The sequence below is a fragment of the Pagrus pagrus genome (assembly GCF_965226575.1).
Source record: "Pagrus pagrus genome assembly, chromosome: 3".
Taxonomy (NCBI): Eukaryota; Metazoa; Chordata; class Actinopteri; order Spariformes; family Sparidae; genus Pagrus; species Pagrus pagrus.
In genome coordinates, this window is record NC_140187.1 from 15488778 (window position 1) to 15513307 (window position 24530).

The 24530-nt window shown below is 44.2% G+C and overlaps 1 protein-coding gene across 2 annotated transcripts in view; it reads right to left on the reverse strand.

Annotated features, from left to right (window-relative positions):
• Positions 1–24530, reverse strand: part of sema3fa (sema domain, immunoglobulin domain (Ig), short basic domain, secreted, (semaphorin) 3Fa) — a 54602-nt gene that overhangs the window by 11943 nt on the left and 18129 nt on the right. The window contains exons 3-9 of one of the 2 annotated variants that reach the window (XM_084347439.1): positions 9983–10143; positions 9833–9895; positions 6891–7010; positions 5170–5259; positions 3979–4072; positions 2186–2305; positions 198–337 (exon numbers count right to left, since the gene is read on the reverse strand). In XM_084347439.1, coding sequence (XP_084203565.1) covers positions 198–337; positions 2186–2305; positions 3979–4072; positions 5170–5259; positions 6891–7010; positions 9833–9895; positions 9983–10143 — 788 coding nt within the window. The remainder of the gene's footprint in view (positions 1–197; positions 338–2185; positions 2306–3978; positions 4073–5169; positions 5260–6890; positions 7011–9832; positions 9896–9982; positions 10144–24530) is intronic. The other variant, XM_084347440.1, reaches the window with a different exon arrangement.

Consider the following 24530-nt stretch of genomic DNA (forward strand, 5'->3'; position numbering starts at 1 on the left):
TTTTGTTTTCCGACTGGTAATTGGTGTGCGTTACTGTTGCACGCTCAGCAATTACTGATGATCATGGGGAACTTCCTTTCTGGGCCTCTCAGAGATGAAGAAACAGGGAACAGACTATAACTAACCACTGTGGAGACATATAAACCTTTCAGCTGTGATGATCAACATGAGGTTTGTTGACTGGTGTGATAACTCACCAGGCAGATCCGCCCTATCCTGGACTGGGTCATGGGACTCTGGCCCATCTCAGAGGCTTTCTCGCGGAAGAAGAAGTAGAGCTTGTCATCATTCTTCTCAGCGCTGTCTGGGATGAGGTGTGCATGGATGAATGTGGGATCTGTGAAGAAGGAAGAAGAGAAGGAGAGACCATTAGCAGCTTTTCACTTCAAAATGTCCGGACTTTACTGCACTTAGAGGGCGTGTACCCGGGAAAGCCACAAGTGCCGAAGCCTGTTCAAATCAAACCATCAAATCAAACCTGAAGTGGACTTTCTGTGGAGTCCACTTGTGGTGCAGATGGCTCTGACAAAGTTAAAGAAAGGAATGCCATCCATACATATAGTATGCATACATATCCATTCAAAAAACAAAAAAATAATTGTCTTTCTGTGAGTCAGGTTACATTTTTACCCTGTCCATCTGTAGTGATTCCACCGAGGCGCTTTCCTTACATGCTTCCAATGTTAATTATGTAGTGTTCAGTGTTCAGAGCAGAAATCACCATGAAGTTTAGCTGAGGTTAATAACAGGCTGCAGCAGTCCGATTCAGACGTGATGTCTTCCAAAGTTTCTTTTTTAGTTTGACATTTTCTCTGTATTTCCCAAGTCTTTGTTCCTCTGCAAGTGGAGCGATAGTAACCGGGAATTTTTCACTAAAAAGACTCGATTTGGAACAGAATGGAATGGAAATTTGGAAGATATGTGATTAGTCTGGCTAAGTCTCAGACTGCTGTAGCCTTACGTTGGGTTCGGATGTGTATTTTTGCACAAAACTAGGTCTGCAGATTTTGTCCCCCAGCACTTACATTAATAGCAAGTATATGAATGAACAGGAGAAATGATAATAGTAACCTCACTTATTGTTTTAAGACAGACATGAAAAAAAAATGTGAACCTGTTGTTGACAGCTGAAGAAAAATACTTTGAGATGGGTTACACAGTCGGGAACTTTAAGTCACCTCCATGGAGACAAGTGAGATCTTATGTCCTCTTACACCCTCGCAAACGTCACGTGACGACAGTGAACATGTCGCAGTTTGTATGATTCTCGTCTAAGAGGTCTCAGTCGAAAAGTCTAAACGGTGAAGATTTGTATTCAGCCACAGACATCATTCAAACTCTGAGGCGGAGGAAGAGGTCTATTGAGAACGATCCCTGCTGTAACATAAATAATAGTAGCCCGGGGCCCAGAACAGCACTTTAACTAACCCCAACCCATCCCTTCATTTCTTCCCAGTAACAATGCTCAATATGGCATCACCGCGCGTTCCCACTGGCTGACTTACTGGGTCATCGCTGGGCATACAACACAGGGTGCCCCTCCCCGTTGTGACAGACCAGGGTCCCAAATGAGGACAAACCAAAATCAGGAGAAGGGGGGTAACCAGGAACCATGTAATTGGGGGAGGGGATTCCACATGGCTGATTAGCAGGACTCAGGTGTCCCGATTCAGTGCACCACTACCAGGGGACTGTTGTCAGGGCAACAGGGTCAGAGGAAAATCTGGGAGCCAGCAACACTGGGGGAGGCCGTGATTGGTTTGGCAACATCAACCGAAAGCCCCCGACCAGCATTTATATCGCTGTGACAATCATGGTTCATTAGAGCGGAGGCTAATCTGAGTCATTATTGACATTCAGTCATTTCCCCCCGTTACTACACTACTACTGACCTCGCTGTCAGGCTCCGCAGGCATGCAGTCAACAATTTGCGTAGTGCACTTTATGCTCCGACTCAATTGATCATGTGGTCATGCGGAGCAGGGTGGAAAGATCAACAATCTCATTCCTAGAGGACGAGGCTTGAGGAAAGGACAGTGCTGAAGCAACATATGGGAAGTTACCGCAGGTGAAACATTGCAGCAATGCTCTTCAGGAGCCGAGGAATAAATTAAAACTGGCCTGGAAAGAGATGAGTAGAAGAAATAATGCTGGCTGGAGAACAAGCCGTGAATTGAGACATTACCGTTTAACCATCTGGAGTTGTACTGATCAGTCCTCATGGCTGTCTGCTTCCCCAGCGTACGGAAGATAGCCGAGTCTGTTCCCATGAAATCAATGTAGACTCCTGCATACAGCTCTCCATCTGTCGGAGAAACAAAGGAGGGTGAAGTCATCATGGGCGAAACATTTTCAGGTTAAAGCACAGTACACGTTTGATTTAAAACTTCATTAGAAAGTTGCATCGTCCCTCCAGATTTAATCAAAATCAGACTGGTGGCACGCACAGCAGCTGCGTGAGGATTATAATTTCTTTGTATTTTAAAAAAACAAGCGCACAGTGCCAAAATACATCCTACTTGAAAAATCTGATGAAACCTGGTCCAGGAAAAATGTCATGTTTGGTTTGAAATTGACCTTTCAATTGTAATGCAATCATATCACATTCATAAGGCCAGTCAGCGTAATTTCGTCTGACAGCTGGATTTACACAGTTTCACTGAACAGCTGGATTTTTGGTGTTGAGGTTACGGGTCAATCACAGATTGATATTTTAGCCCTTCAGTATCACCTCCCTGTCAGTGCGATGTTTTGACAAAATTAGGCCCTGACACATCAGAAAAGGTCATTTTCCGTGCCTGAAAAAGGTTCAATTTAAGAGTCTTTACTGGCTACAGTATCTACTGTAGTGCTATTTTAAGGGGGTAAACTAGAGTTGACAAGAAGTAGGTGTCAAAAAATAACTCCCAGCGTCTAAACCAGGGGAAGTCCAGCTTCCTCTGTTGTTCTCAGTGTGGTGCGTCGCTGCCCTGTCAGTTACTTAAGACGACCTGTAGCTGATTCTCTGTAGGTTACAGTTTTGTTCAGGTCAGCTGGAAGTGAGCTGACATAGCAAAACAGAGGGTCTCTCTATTTTTCTCTCTCTCTACCTCACACACACAAACACACACACACGCAGGGCAGGAGGTCACTGATGATCAACAGCCACGTCTGACCACCTGTAAGCTGCTGACAACAACAGACCACCCACTGACAGGTGAGAGCACACATCAGTCTGACAAAACAACATACTGATAAAACTAGAACTATATAATGTACTCAAGCTGAAATGATCAGCATAAAATGCCCAAATTCTTTGGTTGCATCTTTCCAAATGTGATTTTTTGCTGATTTTCTCTCTCTCATATGATCGTGTTGTTCAGATCATCAAGCAATTTAAAAACTTGATCGAGAAAATGACGCGCAAATCAGTTGAAAATGAAAATAATCATTAGTTGCAGCCCTCGACTGTGAATTATGAGAGGAGCAGCTATTGTAACAACCTTTAAAAGGGACAGTTCACCAAAAAAAAAAACCCAGACATAGATTTTTCTCTTACCTGAAGGGCTTTTTATCCATCTAGATCGTTTTGGTGTAACTGTGATTTTGGTCTAACCCTAACCCTGCTCATATTTTTTGCCGCTTTGAGCACCACAAGCTGAGCTAGTTCCATTATATTTGAGATAAGGCAGACATCCCTGTGGCTGATATCTCTAAAACTCAGCAACTCGCATCAAACCAATCGAGATGTTTAAATAGCACTACAGGTGAGAGATAGTTAAAAAACATGTGTCTTTGATTTTGGGGTGAACTTTAGGCAAACACTGGCAAAAAAATGACAGAATTAATGTGGTTACATACAATCCCTTTAAAGGCGTGCACAGAATCTGACCAGCCTAAAACCCAACAACTACTTCAGAACTTCTTTGTTTTCCACACGTATCTATTTAAAGCTGTCTGTACACAATGTAAGAAGAAAGAAAACAAGCAGGGACTTACTGATCAAAGCAGAGACGCTGTTAAGTTTGGGGTCATAAGGACATTTTCCTTTCCCGGAATCCACTTTACCAGGTTCGAGCCGGAAAATGTATTCCTGTAAGGATCAGGACAAACGTCATCAATAATTGTCTCGTTCTTGCTCCCATTTGGTCACAGACTTATCGTGTTCAAGGAACTGTGTTGTATGTGAGGGACGGTTGTTCTCAGAATGCAGCGTGTACAAGGCACTTTGAGTAAACTCGGATGTTAACAGCAGCAGCATCAAACTAATAACGTGATCAGTTTAGAGGCAGAGTAACAATGAAGAGGAGCGAGCTGTGACCCCACAACCGCTGAAAAACAGACTCTCTCACAGCACTATCGGATCTGCTGAGGGGAACAAAAAGCACACAAAGCCAGTTATCTGTGAGATGGAGAGGTGGAGGAAAATGCTGAGAGCAATCCAAAACTCATCCACCATGCTTCTGATGTTAGTGGCTCAAACAAGAATTCATTATTCCACAGTGCAAGAGGACATCTTGAACATCTGTGTCAACACTGGGTATGTGTCTACATGGAGGTTTGTCGGGCACTTCAAAGCAGGCTGATGGTGTCTGACAGGTAGGAAAATATGCGAGGGGAGAGCAGAATAATGTCAACGCTGCATTTGTCAGCTCCTTTTGGATCATTTTTTCAGGAACAGCATAAAATTTAGCAAAAAAATATGTGTGTGTATCGAATCTCCATGTGGAACGACCCTTAAATCAACCTCTCGGTTATGAGGCCTCTACCAAAAGGTTTTTTTTTTTAACTTTCAAAACTTCTATTGAGGTTTTGGCAATGACGCTTTGAATGTGTGTCGTTAAAGTTTGTAACATCATCACAAAAAAAATCCTCAAGTTGAATAAAGTGATTAATAATCAGCAGTTTGAAAATGTCTCGCAAGAGATATGTGACATCAACCTTTAGCTACTAGGCTCCGTCCGTGTTAACGAGTGAGGAAGGCATAAACAAAAAGAAAAAGGAAAACAAAAAAAACAAAGGATGTCATCGGAAAAACCGTTCTGACTTTAGCAGAAAATTTTGTTCATAGTAAGAATCTGATGGAGAAAATTTGAAAGGAGTTCAGCGAGCTGATCTATGAAAGCCTGAAACTCTAAAGGTACTCCAGGTGGGCACCAAAAAGCCTTTCCAAAACTCCCTTCAGCCCACCTTCGCCTCCAAAGGCTCTGACGTAGCGCCGTAGTCTGCTGCCCGACTCGTTCTCCCTCCAGATTGGGGTGCCTGTAGGTAGTGGGAGCCCTAAAACATACACAGACACGGCACAGTGGGCCACCTCATTACGACATTCAACAGCCCAGAACAAAGTGAATTTAACCTGATGGTGACCAGGACGTAAACAGAAGAGGGGAGAAGGAAAGTGCAAAAATGAAGGACCGGAAAAAAAAACAGACAGACTTAACGGGGATGAACAAATCTAAAAAAATGGAGAGAAAAATGTCAAAGTGGGAGTCAGAGTAGAGTGAAGACAGCCCGGCGGGCGACATTCATCATTTAGTAACCATGTTGGATTAGACTCAGTGTCATGCAAACACAGCTGCAAACTCCATGCATAAACCATGAAACAGGAGAGGAAAAGCAACGAAATGAAACTGGCAACAAATGAAGAAATGCATTACATCCAGCAGAATCAAATGAAGTGAAGGATAAAACAGCTGAGGAGACACGACAGGTGAACAGTCCATAGCCCCAGTTACACATTTAGAAAGCTTGTAATGCAAATTTGTGCAGATGGGGTTGTTCATACATTCATAGCCTGATTAATATAACATTTTAATCCTAAAAACATATCCATAATGTCTTTTCATGGTTGTTGACATTTTGCAAACTAGTGAATAATTAATAGGATAATGCATCATTTGCATATAAAAAATCAAATTTCAGAAGACTTAAGAAAAAGAAACCTATCTTAGTCTAAGTAAACACAAGGGAGGTTTCATGGTGATATGTTTTATTTAAAAATGTTCCCCTCTTCACCTGCTCGACAGGTTGACAAAAAAAATCTGCAATCTGAAACCTGAAGCAGCACCCGTAAAAACAGGAAAACCAAGGCAGTTAAAGAAAACGAGCTGAGAATTAATGCGGGACTAAAAATGTGTGAAGGCCTCCGTGTACGAAGCGGAACAATTTCCGAACAATCGGTCTCTGTTTACATCTGAGGAAAATCTTTACAGTGTGAAGCAACATTACATTTGGGCCTTCGGGGAGAAGCTGAATGACAAGAGGCGGACTGACCTTTACAAATGAAATCTGAACCCTCCATTTCAACAGTGAGACTAAACAGGCAGCGTGGTGAATGCAAGTGTGTGGACTGTAGCCGGGCCGGCAGCTGCTGCAGCTCTGCGTGGCCGGTCGTGCTGTTGCGAGGAAGGGATGGACGGAGGGAGGGAGGGGAGAGCTACAAGGCTGATGATGGATGAGAGGCTCCATCAGTAATGATGGCCTTTCAGAGGCTCTCAGCCAGAGAGGAAGACAGGCCACAGGCTCTGCTGTGTGTAAACAGGTGAGGGGGGACTACTAGGTATTTGCTACAGATATACTGTCAACGTGCTATTCCCAGCGGTAGGAGAAGATTGGTGCCTCAACAGGCTCTAAGCGGTGGCAGTTAGGTACCTCACCAACAGCAATTTTGCAATAATAATAGAGATCTAGAGGCGACTGGCCGTTAGCTTTTTTCTTTGAGTCTCCCAGACCGTGAAACAAATCGATGAAAGGCAAGAGGCAGAAATGATGGAAGAGAAGCCATGAAAGTGAGGAGCAGGAGCAGAAGGAGAGTCTCTGACCCGAGATTGATTGACAGATACGGTTCTTTAAAGAAGCGGAGAGTGAAGGTCAAAATGTCTCCATGGCTGCCCGGCTGCGTCTTTGGTTACCTGTGACCTGCGTCCTCGGTCCACGTAGGTGCAGATGGGGTTGTACGCGCCTGTTCCACACACATACAGGTGGGTCCGGTTCCACGGCTCGATCAGACGGATGAAGTTTCCACATTCCCCCTGAGGGAGAACAAAACAAAACCCGACAGGATTAAAAAAAAAGAAAAAAAAAGGATTCTGATCATGAAAATGCAGCGGAAAAAAAAGGGTTACATAATACATAATGCCCCACTGGTGGTTAATAACCCCTCTGCCTGGCTTTAAACCCTCCCATCTATCATTTCCGCCGTTGGCTGCCTTGTGTTTGGCAGCTCCGTTCTCTGGCTCTGTGTGTCGGCCTGGCCCGGGCTTCACATCAGACCACACTGTCAGAGGGAAAAATGTTTCCAAACACCATATAACTGTGCGGCAGAGACCAAGAAAAGCAGAGCATCTGAGCTGTGAAGTGTGTTTGCTGTTGGGGCTTGAGGGTAAAACCAATCCACCGTTCTGTTCGACTTAACGAGTTAAAAAACATTTTGGTTTACCAAACATGACTGCTGAGTGAAAATGTTGGTTTCTAAGGAAGGAGAAATTTAAAATCCAATTAGGGTTTTTTTTAGAGGAAGACATAAAGACATGCTTGTTGCTGTGAGCTTTTTTAAAACGTCGCCATCGATGTGGTTTATTTGGAATTTGTGAGAATTCAGACGAGAACAACACTTTTTCTTTTGGAGCGCAGACAAAGAGGTGCTGCTGCTAAAAAACAGCTCTGCGCTTTCGAGGTCTGCAGCTTTCTAATCTCTATTTTTTTTCTGACCAGCTGTCTGCCTTCCCGGTCTCAATCCACCCAAATCAAAACTACAGAAATGTACAGGCCGACCGTATCTGCTCAGATTTGTCTGTCAAGTCGGCAGCTAGTGACAGCTGGCGAAAAAGAAAGGATGTACCGAGCATAACAAAAAGATTGTATGCAGGATGGGGGATGAGCCATTTTGGCAGATCTTAGCAACACGACAGATGCACAAGTCAGAGGTTTGAGAGGATGTGTTTTTGTGCGTGTGTGTGTGTTTGTTTACGCGCGTGTGTCTGCGTGTGTTATTCAGCGCACAGTGGTGCTCCCCCACGGAGAGCACAGTGGGGATGATTGCCTTTGACCTCCCGCCTGAACCGACATCCCCTCTGAATTGCTTTTGAATTGTCATCATCTGTCATTCCCTAAAGAGCGGCCCGCGATTGCCAAGACGTCTCCCCCGGTAGCCAATTTTATTTCTTATTTTAGTGATGAAATTTCAAACCCACCTCCGACACACACACACGGAGGCTCATGCGCGCACACACAAACACACAGAGGCCGATACGATACGATGTAGCCAGAGGCGTTGAGAGGCGCGGGTCACTGAGCACGCATAAATGAACATTCCAGTTGGATAAACAGCAGCCTGCGCTCTCTACCAGCAGGGGAGAGTGGGGTTATTAGCCAGAGTCTCATCACCCCTAACATGGGTGAGATGTGTGTGTGTGTGTGTGTGTGTGTGTGTTTCAGGGGGGTCAGAATGTGTGAACAAAATCAAAAGCGAAGGATCTGGTATTTGTATGAATTTCAATGATGAGTCTCCTTGCGGGGGCTGCGCCGGCGGTGGCTGCGTTTGAACGTCTGAATCGTATTAACACTTCAGACAGGCGGCCTGTAGCTTCCAGTGGCTAATTCATCTCGTCTGCCCGCCTGGAGAACACAGGGAAAAATAATTATTGTGCAAAAAAGAAAACGAGATTAAAAATAAATAGAATTATCAGTTAATGCGTGTGAGACATGTAGGCTAGCGAGTGTGTTTTCGGCTCTCGCTGAAGACGGCCGAGCGTCGCACGTTCCAAGTTCCTGCTGGAGCTTAATTGGTGGCAGCTGTACGCAATCAGCAATCAGGGACCCAGAGACAGTAAATAAGAGCTTCACAGCAAGTCACACATTGGAAGGAGCTTTAAAACGTCCTCCACTGACCCCGGTGCCAGATTCAAATGAAAAGTGTCGTTAAAAAGACAGATTGAAAACACACTCGTGATTTTTACACCAGAGTATCGCCAAATAAAATGGCGCTTTAACGTGCCGGACAAAGGTTTACAGATGTGCTTTTATCAGCTGGTGCATTAGGGAACCTGTTACTCCTGCAGCACTTGGGTTGCGGTCGAGTAGTCTTTGTTTGCCATGGAAGGTTCCTAACAGAGTGAAACAACCTGGAGGTTAGTGGCAGCCGTGATAAAACCTGGTTGAGTTGTCTAAATGCTCAGGAAAGATGCTTCAGTGCTTCCTTTCTTATCTTCGTTGGCATAAGATACACTGGACCATCCTTTATGAAAGGAAACAAGATTACGCTGTCCCACAATTCCTGGTGGCAGCAACATTTAAAATGACGCACCAATCAGCAGCTGTTTGCATGATTATGTAGCCGAGAGTGTAATGCTGCGTTCACGTGCTCCTCGGATGGAGCAAAGGAAACGATACAATGACTATGCAACACATGATTTGGTAATACATGACCGACATGTTTCAGCGTCACATGACGTCAGCTCTCCAACTCATGTACCAAAATTTTCTACAACTTCTTGAGTGACAGAGAGGGCATTCACGTGAATTTTCCCAGTCGGATCGGATAATTTTCGTTCACTGTACAGAGGCAATGTGATTGTGATTTGGGGTTATATAAATCAAATTGATTTGATTTGATTTGAAAACCCATCAATCAGGATCCCCTAGAGCCTAATCATTATAAAACCTCAACTATTATCAATTTGCAATAATAAAAAACAGACAGGCAGGGAGTCCTTATATATAAGCAGCAGGCACCAGAAAATAATTTTGCCTAATAATGGCTGAAATGATTACCAAATTATTAAAATTGATGGTAATTAATTTTCCGAATTGTTTCAGCCCTGCTCAGTTTACATCACTCTGTTTGAATACTCACATTGGTGTCTTTCCCTGACAGGACACACTCAGTCTTCCTCTGCTGGGCGACAGGCCAGTGGATCTGACAGAGAAAGATCAACAAGCTGGTTAGATGGAAACTTGTGTGGGGTTCAATCAAGATTATTGTTTGTGTGGGACGTATTCTTACTATGAGCGGCTCCTTGTTGATGTCGTGCAGATCCAGAGAGAGGATGTAATCTTTGCTGCCCACATACATGCGGTCGTGGTCTTCATCCATGCGAAGGATCCGATAGTCGGTCGAGTTCAGCAGAAAGGAGAAGTGGTGAGCGGTGCCGGTGGACTTTAACTCTGTGAGGAGGCGAAAAGAGAGGAGAAATAAATGGTTTGCTTCAAGCTGTGCCTGTAATAGTGTAGCAGGAAAACACACAATAAAACTGGGAAACGCAAATCACAGACGTGGTCACAAGAGATGAGTGTAGGCTGCTTATTTTTGGCACCGAGACGCTCTTTCATTCTTTCCGCACGAGAGGTGATTTTCTCTCTGTTTACTTTTCAAATCTAAACCACACACGCAAACACACGTTCCTCTTGCATTACTTGTGAGGGCCGCCAAAAACTTAAAGGTGCAATATGTAAGAATTGGCCACCTGTTAGATTCACACTCAAAGCAAACAGGGGGCAGCATCACCAGAGTAGCCGCTAATTGTTGTTAACTGTGGCTGCTGTTAGCTAGTTAGCTCAGTTAGCCCTGCAGCTAGCGGTCTGGACCGCAAGCTTGGAGCACTGAGGTAGTGTAGTAGTGGAGATTTGGAACGCGACAGACTGAGGCTAGCTGGTTAGCATGTTAGCAACAGAAGATATCTATTTAGCATGATACATTATTATTTCTTCAAATTTTGTGGATAATCTTACAAAATTCTTACATATTCTTACCTTTTTCATCATAACTTAATACTGAACCCCAGCCGTTAGCCCTGTCCTTAGCCTAACTCCAACCTAACCTTCAAACCAAGTATTATCCCTTCAAACAGCCCTTTGAATGTATGAGAATCGGCCAAAATGTCCTTAGAAAGCAGAAATGTCCTCACAGTGCGGTTGTAAAGCAACAATTTGTCCACACAAAGGCAGCAATACAAGCACAACACACACACATACACACACACACACACACACACACACACACAGTATGCTAATGTTGGTGCCATGATAGTATGCTAATGATGCGCCAAATCTTCCCTCAGACTCTCCTTAAATTCATTTACAGAAGCCGCTTGTTCTTTCTTCTTTTTTTTTTTCTTCTTCTGCACTACAATTACATCCTGCCATTATGGGGTTCTGGAGAGGCTAAATCTGGTTATGACAGGTTTGACAAAAGCAAGGAGGCATACAGTAAATCTCACCAGAGTCAGAACTGAACGGCAACAGACAAGCAATAAATCACTCTGTGCTGTGTGCCAACAGAAAAGTGTCAGGATAACTCTAAATGACCATTAATTCTGGCCTGTTTTTCCACACTGCTTTGCTGTTGGTATACTGAGCTACAGTCACGTAACATGGCTTCCCTTACAAAGAGCCAAACGGCAGATAATGTTCAGGTTCTGGCAGCCTCAGTCCTATCGAGCTGCTGTGGAGACGATGTTCTTCACTGTAATCTCCTCTCGTGAATTCTCCATTTCAGCTGCAGCACAGGAGATGCCGACCACTCCCAGGCTTATTAGTCTCACATCATATCACGCATGCATAACACGGCCATATCCTTCCCTCCATATCGCTGTTGAAACTATAAAACTTCTCTCAAATGGCTCACATACTGCTCAGGGCAGATCGCTGCCGTGTGTGAGCGTGAGTTTAAGTTACACTCTGGGTGTGAGGGGAGATAAGTGGAGATCTGGTGAACGGAAAGCAGCTTTTTCTCCCGGTCCTCCCATTACCTCCCAAGCTGTTAGAGAATCTGATAGGAGGTCTCTCTCTTTCTCTTGCTCTCTTTCAAACTCTCCGCTTGGGAAAGTGGAGCTTGAGAAAGTTGAGCCTGCACTTGTGCTGCTTCTATTTGCAGAGAAAACTAGAGGACCAGATCGAGGACCTGTTCACGTTCCACTTCAACGGGACCAGACAAACAACCCTACTGTTCACATCAGCCAAGTCTGAGACGCACTGAAAGTGAGAGAGACTCCCTGAAACAGCTTTCCTTGACCAAGAGGAATCAAAATGTCTTGTTACTTTAGAGGAAATAAAAGACAGCATGATGTTCTCCACCTGCACAGGACATCTTGAAAAACTGACATGAATCCTCTGTTAGAAAGCTCCTCAGCTGCCTGTGCGCTGAGCTCCTTCAGGAACTGTGAAATACTGCCGTCACGGTGCAGCATCACGGCGAGCAGTGGGCTGGATAAGGTAGTAAATAGGAATAGACATGGCTGTCACCCGTGTAATTCTCATAAGTTGCCTCCAAACACAGCTTTACTATTTGTTCGCACTCTCCTGGATGGAGAATTGCAGAAGGCCTGAGCGTTTGTGGACTTTCAGTGGAAACATATTGTGGTTGTATGATTTTATTGGGGTATTATTTTATAAAATTCTGAACAGATCTATTAAAATTAACGATTCAAAGCCAATTTAAAATTAAGTGCTAAGAAAATTAGATACTGAAGTTTAAATGAGTTTTTTTCTTTGTTAAATCGAGCTGAACATCAATTTTAAGTTGTTTTCACCTGTGTCCATTTGTTGGTTGGTTTGTCAGCAGGATCACACAAAAACTACAGAATGGGTTTTCAGGATTTTTTTTCTCACTTTCTTTAACATTGCAAGACTTTTTGCAGATTTTTGCACATTTTCCTCAATATCTCTGGGAATATAACATGGATCTTGAAAAAAAAGAAAGAATTGAAAACACAAATTGGGCTTCAGCGGAGGTACAGTATGCGCTCTACTGAGGGCGATTCTAATTAGAGCTGCAATCCTGAATGTCTTTATGAACTTCATTTTTGATGCCATTTCTGGCGAGCATTTTTCTCCAATACCCATCTTTTACGAACCCCAGGTGTGTTCATCTCTCTCTCTCACTCTGTGCTGCCTGTATGTGATGGGCTGCAGGCGAGCAGGTGAGAGTGAATGAGCTAGACTGCTAAAGAAAATGTTTCTGTTTGAAATGTATTTTAAATAAACCTTTAAACAGCCAACGATTCTTTGTTGCTGGTCGTTCCTGGGAGCTGAGAAGTTGCACCAGGGTGTCCCATATATTTAAATTCTGTTATTACCTCTCTTTATAGTGGTTTTCATTGTTCATGGCAGAGTCTGCCATTCCTACGCAGGATTCATATTGCCTACAGGGAGAGACGCATGCAGCATTACTGTCTGTAATTTAATCTCATTCATATCAGCCTCACTGTTTACGGTGTCTGAGCTGTTTTAGGTTATTGCTAATGTGAACCAAACAGAACGTGAGGTGACTTTTATTGTGTGGCAGTCAGAAATGCCATTTATTGTCATGGTGGTTAAAACAGACAACGAACCGTTCATCAAAGATTCATCTACAGAATATGACGTGGACATTTTCAACATGTCCTGCATGCTTCAAACTTCTCAGCAAGGTAACCATCTCATCCAACTCAACTCCTTTTTCTATCCTTGTCAGCCACACACTCAGCCAGCTAGATGCCCTGTCAGGCCCAGCGGTCGAACGATACTGTAGCTTCAGGGACACCAGCTGACATCCCACATTTATCACCTCTGCGCTCAGATTCACACTCAGGGGCATCTGAACAGCGGTGACTGGCTGTCACAAGTCCGACAGCGGCTGTAGGTCACAGAGAGCGGACAAACGGACGGACCAGACAGGCAGACAGACAGATAACCTACTATGTTACAAATAAACATTCATCAAAACAGATTATCAGTTAACACCGACTGGCTGTGAGTTTCTGACGGCCTGTCATCTCCGTCTTCAATTCAGGGATCACTGGATCAATAACTATCTTGTAGCCGACCTAATTTCATCCTGACGAAAATGACCTGAATGACCCGCAAAAAAACTAGCAGCAAGTGAGCTCCAAAGTCAACTCTTAATCAAAACTGAGTGCTAAAAAAAACCAAAAGATAACATTTCATTTGGGAGGATTATTTTGCAGCCATGACATCACTGATAAAAGCCTTTTTTGGCAGTTAAAATACACAAATCAGATTCTAAATTATATCCAAATAAACTGAGTGAAACACTTTCAAAACAGAGTAATTATCTTGTTTCTGAAAATGCACGGGCTGCAAATTAGATCCAATTTTGGTTTGGACTACTTCATTCAACAACCGTATTAAAAAGCCTCATTTTTCCAAAGCTAACTGATATTGAGAGTCCGCTGACACATAATGGAAAAAGATGTCTGGCTGTGTTTGATGAAAATGATATCGCGTCTTTAATCTTTTCATGGAGGTCTGCATATTTCTGATAACTAATTGTACTGCGCTGGCAACATAAGAAGCGAGGCCTGTGTGCACATGCGTAGCCTCATCGCAGCAGCTTTTGCAGCCCTGAAGTGTATGAAACTGCAGTGAAGGAGATAATGTATGTGACATAATGGGAGGAATAACCAGGGCCGCTACGGCACGCGGGACCCATTCCAAAGCACGTTTAAAGCCTACATAAAGACTACACATCCCTTCAGCTAAAGTACAATGACTCTATTATAGTCCTACTCTCCATTAACTCTATTCATCTTGCCATTTTAATCTTTCAAAATGAAGTGGCAATCTTGCACTCAGGAGAAATATTACATCTGTGCGAGACGAGACATGCTAAAACACATTTTCTTTGAAATAATGCCTGGGGCGTGTTGAGATAAGGAGTCAGGTATGATAACAGTCCACCTCAAAGTGCTCACATTGCGCTCTATTGTCAGCGCAAATTCATTTTCTCAGACGCATTCTTGTGTGTTGCAGCTCAGCCTTAAATGGCCGTGCCTCCGACGCCAAGAAAAATGTTACGGAACAAAACACAGCCTTGACATTGTGTTTCAAACGTTTGACTTTATAACAAGCTGGTAAATTCAGCAATGATAGGGCACAAGTCTGCAAAGGCCGCAGGATCTGGTGTATATCACCGGCTTTCCCAGCAAGGTCTTTGTAATCACTACCAGACACACAGGCAGACCGAGCTAAATTTTCTGTTTTATTTTCAGCCTGTGCACGTGGAATTGTCGTCGGATTGCTGAAGATCTTTCTTGTTGGATAAAACCCAATCTGCTCCTGCTAACTGCCCCAGAATGTGAATGACATCTGCTGGTAAACTGATCCTGTAGTCTGTCCACCTGTTGATGTGATCCCTCTGCACTGTGGTCACTCTGCTCTGTTCTGCAGCCAAGGTATGTAGCCTTTTGGCAAAGCTTCATACCTCAGTGTGGCCTTCCTGGGTCATCCTCAAAGGGACATAAGGGACCTCTGTTTTGTATCTGTAAGGAGATGACGAAATATGCATCTCCCACATACCCCAGACACTTCTTTTCGTGCCACTATCAGTTTTGCAGATCTCCTCTTCATACCCGTCAGTGTGTGTGTGTGTGTGTGTGTGTGTGTGTGTGTGTGTGTGTGTGTGTGTGTGTGTTACAGGTGAAAGAGAACAGGGGGGTCTGAGGATACCGGCAGCAGAAAATCCCACATACCTGCCCAGGCATCCTCGGCATGTTGTCTGAATTCCCCAATCTACTCATGTTCACATTCTCATAAAGTAGAGGTGTGGTCCCACCTTGCTGCAGCTTGTCTGCAGTCATGCATGCACGGTGTCCCTTTGTGGATTCTCCTTATCAGGTGACGGACACACTTCGCTTATATATAAGGGTGGTCCGAAGCAGAATAAAGGCAGCGTAGGTTATTCGTAACAACAATTAAAATGACCTCCAAAAGCGATGTGGGAGTTTTTTTTGTTTTCTTTTTTAAAAAAAGTGTTGATTAATGAAGTTTAGTGGTCCTGGTCGGTAAAGTTTTTAACTTAGGACGGAGCCAGGCTAGTCCTTTCCCACATATTCCCATTATGCCAAGCTACGCTAATAGCTTCTGGATTCCAGCTCCATGCTTTATGTAGCACCAGGAGAGCGGTACTGATCTTCTCATCTAACTCTTGCCAAGAAAGGGAACAATACATATACATATTTCCAAAAATGTCAAATTATTTTTTCAACCATAATTACAATCCTTCCTTAACAGTTTCCAAGAAGGTAAAGTTGTCTAACCCCAAGCAGATCTTGCTCAAAGAGAAGACGGATCAGTAGGGCTGGGTGTTGAACTTTGATACTTTTATAGCACACTATCAAGTATTGAAAAATGTCTTGTCATTCGATACCAAATTTCAATACCTAAGGAGATAATCTCATCAGCGTCAGTGAGCCAATAAGCACACAGCATGCTTGTTGTGTAGATCTAATAGTGTTGGTGATTGGCTGTCCCAAGGCACGCAAACCCTAGGTTACGCCCACAGACGGGGCTCATCACGTGTATGTGTAATGTCATCTTTTCTTGAAATGGATTTCACAGAATTGGTATTGAAGAAAGTATCTTTCAGGAGCCGGTATGGAAGTTAAAGTATCTGTATAAGTATCCAACTTTTTTTGACGATATCCAGCCCTACAGATGAGAAAACTCTCTTTGGAGCGATCATGTTGGCACCGACAAACCTGTTGGGTTTTTAGATGTGTGGTCTTCTGAATTAATCTGCTCATTGTAAAAGCATACAATAAACAACTAAAAGTATGTGTGTGTTCACTGCAAATCCCAAGTGCATACTGAGTGTCCAGTGTATCTTTCTAAGTGTTCGTGGACAGGACGGAGAGGTCACTGCAGATATGAGAGGGGCTGAAAAGCGGCGTGAAGCCTTATCAGCCCAACCCGTCGCAGCTTTGTGTTTGCCTCCGTTCCGCACCTCATAATCAGCCTCTCACCACCCACTGGGGCCAGGACTATTGACTCAGAACACATGTCAGTGGAGCTGATTGCTGCTTACCTGTGCCTGTCAAGGACAAATAATTGGCACCAGATTACGTCTTATCTCCGAGCTTCCGGATGCTGTCAGTCAGATGCTCTTCACGCTCGTCTGCCACTGATACACTGCGTATGTGTGTGTGCGTACATAGAAATAGAGCTCTCTGATCCTCGCATCAAATCAGGGACACCTGTCTCCCACTGCACAAATCAAGAGCAGCAGAAAGATTGATTTAAGTAGTGAGTTCACTTCCTGCGTGGAGACGAGAGATTATAAGAAATCTATTTCTGCTGTTTCGGATGACAGGAAAGGTTAATTAAAGCACGAGGGAGTAGAGGAGCGTCTCTGGTTCAACTGACAGGAAAGGTCATTTATTCCACTGTCTGGTCTGCAAACCCCACCTGCATTAAGTTCATGTTGTAGTGTGTATGTAATTACCAGGAGAGGGTACAGTGGGATTACATGCAGAGAAGGGCAGTGCGAGACAAATTTCCACTTCTTCCACCTATTACACAAAAGGGTGGACTTTTCCCTCAACACACACTGCCACAGACAGCTGCCCTCAGGGCCGCAGGTGAAAGGTTAAAGGACACGAGGGGTCTGAGGTGAAAGCTCATCCCTGGCCTCCTCACACACTTCAGCATAATCAGGATTATCTTTGAGGGGGTCAGGCCGGGTGTGGGGAGAGCAGGGTGGTCATGATGATACTGGGGTGGGATGGTTTGAGTAGAGCCGGGAAAAATGCACCTCCTTAAAAATGTCTGAAAGGGTGCGAAGAACAGTGTTGTAGCTGCAGCTGTTTAAGAAAATAGCAGCAATTGAGATGAAACCTTGTGATACGTCTGCTGTTGCAACTTCACAAAGTGACAGAAAAGCTTTTCATCTAGTTTTTATAATCATGTTTTCCGCTTGGCTACACATTAAGTTTGGTGGGATGCATTCAAGTGGCATGAAAATTATAAGTCTTAAGCACAACTTTACATTTAATGGAACAAAAACTCAAAGAAAAATGAGACATATATTCAAGCTGAGCTGTAATTAAAGCTTCTCAGGAAATCTGTGTGCCGGTCTGCCTCGCTCTCTCCCTCCACAACTCTAATCCTTGGATTTTGGAGAACATGAAAAACACGGGTCGGTTCCTTACTTTGTTTACAAAATGCTCTCTCCCGAAGGCGCTGTCTGAGCCTGTGGCTGGCCATTGTATGCACAAGTGTTTGTGTGTGTGGGATCGGGACCGTGCAGATGCTGCAAGCCGCTGTAATGATGATGAAGCTGTGTTTGTTGTTGTAGCCGTGCTTGTGCTCGCAGCGAGCTGGTCGGGGTTGGCGGCGGCGGTCAGTGGTGACACGCAGGTTAGAGGGATTATGGAAAGGGCTGAATAATGAGACAGAGCTGGTGCGAATGAGTGAAAAATCCTACTGCCCCTGGCTGACCTCTGACCTGGCACTCAGAACAAATACTCTCCCTCTCTGTCAGCTGCACTAACACGTACCCAGATGCACAATGCCTTTCTCAGAGTCTGTTCATTCTTATTTTATGGATTTCTCCTAATCCTCTACTCGATTGGGAGTGCTAAAATTTGCGTAGTTGCTGAGCCAAGATGTCGATAAATCAGTTCTCCTCTGGCTGATTTTAACCAGAGCTGAACAAAAGATAATTTTAAGCATGCCCCCTTGCTTCCTCGTGTATCAAGGTCATGGCCAGTGTGTTGCTAGCTGGGGGCAATAAGAGGGGGGTAATTAGGAGGTAAATTTAGAGAGACCATTAGCAGCAAAGTGTTGACTGGCAGTCCACTGGGGACAAACGCCACCTCTACCCTCTCTGGGTGTTCCACTCTCCAGTCCAGCACTGAGTATCCACTATATTCCCCTGCTGTCATTTTTCACCCCCCAACAGCAAATGGTGTGGTGGAGGAGTGAGAACGGAGGGAGGAGTCCCGAGGGGAGAGGAGCCTGACAGCGAGCCGAAGAACTTCCATTTATCAAAGTGGGCAGGAGAGAGCAATGGAAACTCTGAGTCGAACTCTGAGAGAGCTGCTTCAGGCAGCCGACACAGAGGCTGAGATCCCCTCTACTGCTGCTGGAGGAGCGAAAACCACAGCTCACAAAGGCACAAATACTGTACACAACAACTGATTGAGATGTCAGCTGCCAGCTTAGGTATAGAGCAGGAGTAAACATAGAGGAGAAAGAAGCTCTTAAAAGTCATGTCAACACTTGGTGGGAAAGCGTTAACATGTATACACACTGCCAAATTCACATGCTACAGTAAACAGACACAAGTGCATCAAGAATCTATGTGTCGCAGTTTGACCACATGTAAAGGTCAAACAAGCAAATAGGCACTATTCTATAAAACATACAAGACATTATCGGTTATGCGAGTGTCCCTTGCTGCTTTTGATGCATTGGCAAGATTTGAACGGACTTTGATCAATAGTTTACGCAGGTGGGATGAAATGGTTCAGAACGGTAACTTATCCGGACTTGTTCAGGTGTTAGTTATGCTAGTGCAGTGCTAATGTAGCATTTATATTCGACACCCTGGACTAAATGTCCTCCAAGTAAATGCCAAAACTAGACTTCCCAATTTTCGGCTATTGGGCGGACTCTAGCCCAAACACTAGTCATGGGAATTCTTGCCTGTCTGGAGTAAAAGGAGAAAATGTTTGTTATAAGTCATTATAAAGCCACAACGTCGGTAGAGGGAGGTAGTCGAGGTGGATTGGATGGGTGAACAGATCAATGGACAATGACACAAGACAATGATGTTTTTTTCCTGAAGCAATGCACTTCTTATTCAGGAGAGTGATACATCTGATCTGATTGAAGATGGAGTGGGGTTGGAAAACCATATGATACTAGATCTCTTTATTTCAGACATTTCAATCAACCATTCATTTAGACCATTTTCACTTTACCACAGGACATGGCTGAAGTCCAATAACCAAAACGCTGCTTCCTCTATTTAACAAAATAAAACTGAATTATCTCTCAGTGAGGAGTGATGAGCAGACAAACATCCCAACATCAGTCATCACTTTCCCATCCTGCATCAGCCTCCTCAGATTGTTTGAGCCCGTTTCTGCCACCAGAACATTGTACGGATTCTTTAAAGTGGTTATCGTGCATGCAGCTACACCAAAAAATTATAGCATCCCCATCTATCTTAAATCTCCCTCTCTATGCCTGGTTAGTGCTATTTTGATTTAGTAGCGCTGAGCTTCCTCCGACACCTTTCCTGTTCCTCAGCTTGTCTGATCCTGCCAGCATCCACTAGCCCCTGTCTGCATACCAACCCTTTGAGATAACACAAGCTCCTTTCTTTAACACCCAGCATGCCGCAGGTGGAAGAGGCATGGTGATGGGGGGAAATGCGTGCACGATGAGTGCAGTGATGATGTATTTCTCAATGACTGTCAGGCTTGTGCTTCACCCGTTAAAAGTATTTAACTGTAGCATGAAGAAAGAGTTAGACTTGCCTCAAAACAAGCGTGTTAAGAGACACATCTAATGAGATTCAAATGTTCTGTTTCCATCCAAGAGTTGTGCAAGTTTTAAGCAAACTTCTTAAAAGTTGACAAAATAAAATGCCTGTGGTTATGTGGTTCCCTCAGCTAGCGCTCAGCTAAATTACTCAAGAGGAAGTGACATGATGAGATTTTCAAACAGCGACCAAAAACTCTGACACATCGTGGCATTCCACTGCTGCTTCCCAGCTAAGATGGCATTTATGTTATTTTAATGAATGACTTTGTCTCCTCTGTCCACCCACACCATGTGGCGTTTTTGTCAGCCACCCTGGAGACACAGACAGGATGACAAGCAACAAAGGCCACTCGCTGGAGCTGAGCTGGGGTTGTTTTGTAGGATGTGTCATCGACTACCAGGCCACCTGGAGAGACGGGGAAACTTTTTTTGACCCTGAGCCAAGAGGCAAAACATTTTTATTGGCTTATTTGAAGTCACTCAAGAAGAAATTTAAAACATGGTTTTAAACTTTTGAGCGGAAATGCCCTTAATAAGCTCAGCTGGAGCCTTTGGATTAAATGTGCTAACGGAAAATGCTTTGTTAGATGTCTTGCATTGCTCAGGAATACCCTGTATGCACCTTATCCTATATTAGGTGTGCAACAAGGCAATTAGAGGTGTGTGATGTGAATATAAACTCGCCCTCTGTCCAAATGGCCAGTGAGGGCAGCTGGTCAAGCTCCGGGGTCACCAGCATCTGTGGAGTTATCATACTACAAGCCACTAATGGGCGAGTGCCAGAAGCCCATCTGCACGGTCCACATAATACTGCATGCCCTGCTGCTGCATACACCCACTTGACCCCAGTCGCCGCCAGACAAAAGCAGGGTCACCCCCGACCAGGTACATGTCAGAGCAGATCCCGGGTCGAGCCTCGTGCACTAATGCCGCATGACAGGCAGGGGACAAGCAGATAATGCGCAACAATCAGGCGGCTGGTTGTTGAGCAGCGTGGCATGGTCCTCAGATGGCGTGTTGGGAGTCCGGGCCTGCAGCGAGGACCTGCTTGTTTGTCTGACAGGCTTTGTGCCCCGTTAACAGTGAGTGGGAGTTTAGCTACAAAGACTGAGAAAGGCATGCATAACCATAAGACATCAATGTACTTCTCAAACCAGCTGAAATGACCTCCTAAATGGAACATACTTCTATTTCTTACAGTAACCATCACAGTTCTTCTTCTTTAGAAGATAAATCCTTAAATGTTTTAGACAAGAAGGCAGCGTGGCTCTTGGGATTGTACCGATGAAATTTGGTACAAATATTTGTGTTCACCAGATGATTAATCCTAATGATTTTGGCAATCCCCTGACTTGTCTCGATACCTGTGATGGATCGGGACAACATTTTGCACAGACATTCATGGTTCCCAGAGGATGAATCCTAATGACTTTCCCTGACTTCTCCTCTAGCACCACCACATCACATTTGTGATTTAAGTCAAATGGCTCATCGCCTACTGGATGGATTAGCATAAAATTTCAATCAGACATTCACGTTCCCTTCAGGATGAATTGTAATTACTTAGATGATCTCTTACCTTCCATTCTAGAACAATTATCAGGTCAATATGTTCATTACTTTGGTTTAAAGACTAATAATACTCCCATCAACCTCTGCTGACTGGAAAATTATTGCAGGCTAACATGGTTATCATTGTACCTGCTAATGATCTGCATGTTAGTACTATCAATGTGAGCATGTTAGCACGCTGACCTGAGTCACACAGAGCGGCTAGCATGTAGACTGTAGGCTCTACTCATTTGCTTGTCGCCTTTGACAAGAACTACAGCGATATCCAATAAAATTGAATATTTGGTTCGGCATCTGCCTCTACAAGTCCTGGTTGATTGACACTTAATGAACTTGGAAGGTCAAGATTTTCTAAACACACTCCCCGAAGATTCAAACAGATCAAACATAACATTCCTCCAGTAATCCATTCCATTAGTGGCTGACAGTGCACCCGTGAACTAATAGATCAATATGGCATTGACCTCAGTAGATGATTCTGAAGGTAATTACACTCGTAGCACAAACTCTGCCTTCCCAGTCTCTTAAGCTCTGCAACCACAAGCTTGTCTAAGAAAAATAAATTAGCAGCAACATATTCTGACGATTTATGAGTGTATCCTCAAACAAAAACATGCAGATGTTCTCTGACAAGTTATTACAGGTAACCCCTGAGCCGCCAGGACTTGGGAGCAACCCAGGAACAATATTATGTTTTCTTCTTATGGTCTGGGTTAGAGCAGCTTGAGCCCCACGAATGTGAGATGTTATTTGCTAGTGTTTCGCTTCTTGGGTTCAGGCCCAACCCTGGCTCAGCGTATACTAAGTATCCTCTACCGCTGAATCCTTCCCAGAACAAGCAGCAGCTTTGACTCTGTTTGTACGGAGTCCAGGAGACTTTCTTTTTAGTAATTCTTTGGTAGCATGCTGAGTTTCATGGTCAAGTGTGCAACACTTAAAACTCATATTCCGACCATCCCGCTGCCTCTTTTCATTACAGCCATCTTTTGTGCGTGCTCCTTTCAACAGTAACTGTTTTTATTTTGGTACATTTCTTCAATACAGCTCGCGCTCACAAAAAGTCGACACAAACCAGAGCACACACAGAGAGATTTGATCCAAACATTCAATGAAACACAGCAGGAAAGTTTGCTGAAAGCTGTGGGAAGAAAGGAAAAGTGGGGAGACCAACTGGCGAGAGAAAGCTGTGAGTGACAGAGTGTCCATGTTAACTTGTCCATTTGCCGTCTGTCTGTTTGTCAAAAATGGGAGCAGCGGAGTGGAGGAAACCGGGGGATGATGACCGTCAGTCAAGGGCATTCATCTTTTCTGAGTGGAAGAGTGGCTGCATGATGGAGATGATGGTAGTTGGAATGGAGGGAGTTAGAGCGAAGGGAGAAGGCGCTGAAGTGGGGGAAAGAGGTGGCAGAAAGGAATGCAGGCAGTGGAAACGCTTCAGAAAATTGTTATGGAAATAGTTGGCTTTGGGAACATATTCAAACTGTACCGACTGTAGTAAAACAGAATATGAAGCCACGTTCTTGTTGCAATGGTGCGACGCGTTTTTAAACTTTAACGAGCCAAATAACCTGTCTCGTTTCATAGTCTAAGGGTCACTGTACAGATGATAATTTGACAAGGTGATGGCTGGGCCTCCCAGTGGTGTGAAGGGAAGCATACATCACGCACAGATGCAGAAAACATCAAACAGGTGCAGTACTGAAGTGTAATCTCACAGGGCAGCAGTCAGCTTAGACCACTTTAATGCCATCAGTGTCGGAGTTGTGTTTGTTTAAGCATTCTCCTGAGCAAGAAGCACTAACTCAAGTGAAATCGTCTCATGTGATGATCTTTCCCAGCGTGACGAACCAAACTCTTTAAGAATGAGGGGCCTTTTCCTCACAGAAAATAATTACAGGCTGAAACGACCATTTACATTCCAAAAGGTTAAATGTGCGCTTTGAAAGCAAAAAAATGTCATTCAAGATGAAACATGTTGGCAGCCATTACATCTTTAATGGATAATGTGAATTGTCTGCTGAAGGCGGGCCCCCACGCTCTCATCCCAGCCTGCAATTAAAGCAAAGCTACCCAAGGTCAGGCTGAGTGACAGGCTGACAGACCTATAGATTACTGTCTGTCTGTGTAATCCACGGCCTTTTTACTCCCCTCGCTGACTGACGCTCTCACCCCTCCTACTTAAAACACCAGTGCCCGTTGATTTGGAGGCTTTCATGTTTGATGGACAGATGGGACATCCTACCCCGCGACCCTGCGACCTTTTTCTCACCCGTGACCATAAAGGGTCAGTTTGAAGAGTGCGGCTGCTTCGGGCCAGTCGGAGGAGGATGTGTGAATGGCTCTAGTTAGCGCATATATTCATATTAATGAGGGGGAGCTTACAAATGAAATTGCCAGGTTGAACGGCGAAGTTTTGCTAGTCTGACTCACCAGATGTAGACTTCTGGTATAGAGCCTGCCACTGGCCAACTTTTCAAGTTTGCTTTTTCCTCCCTCCACTATTTGTGTGCTACTGCAGTGTTTCCCACACACAGACTTTACTTGGGCAGGCCACACAAGCATATTAATGGCCGTCTAAGTATATTTTAGCATAATTTACTTTGATTTTTTAATCCGTCTGAGAACACAACGCCATCCATGATTGATTAACTCGTGGACAATCTGCCCTCGCTCTACACCTCCTGTCTACTAACAATCGCACATGCTCTGCA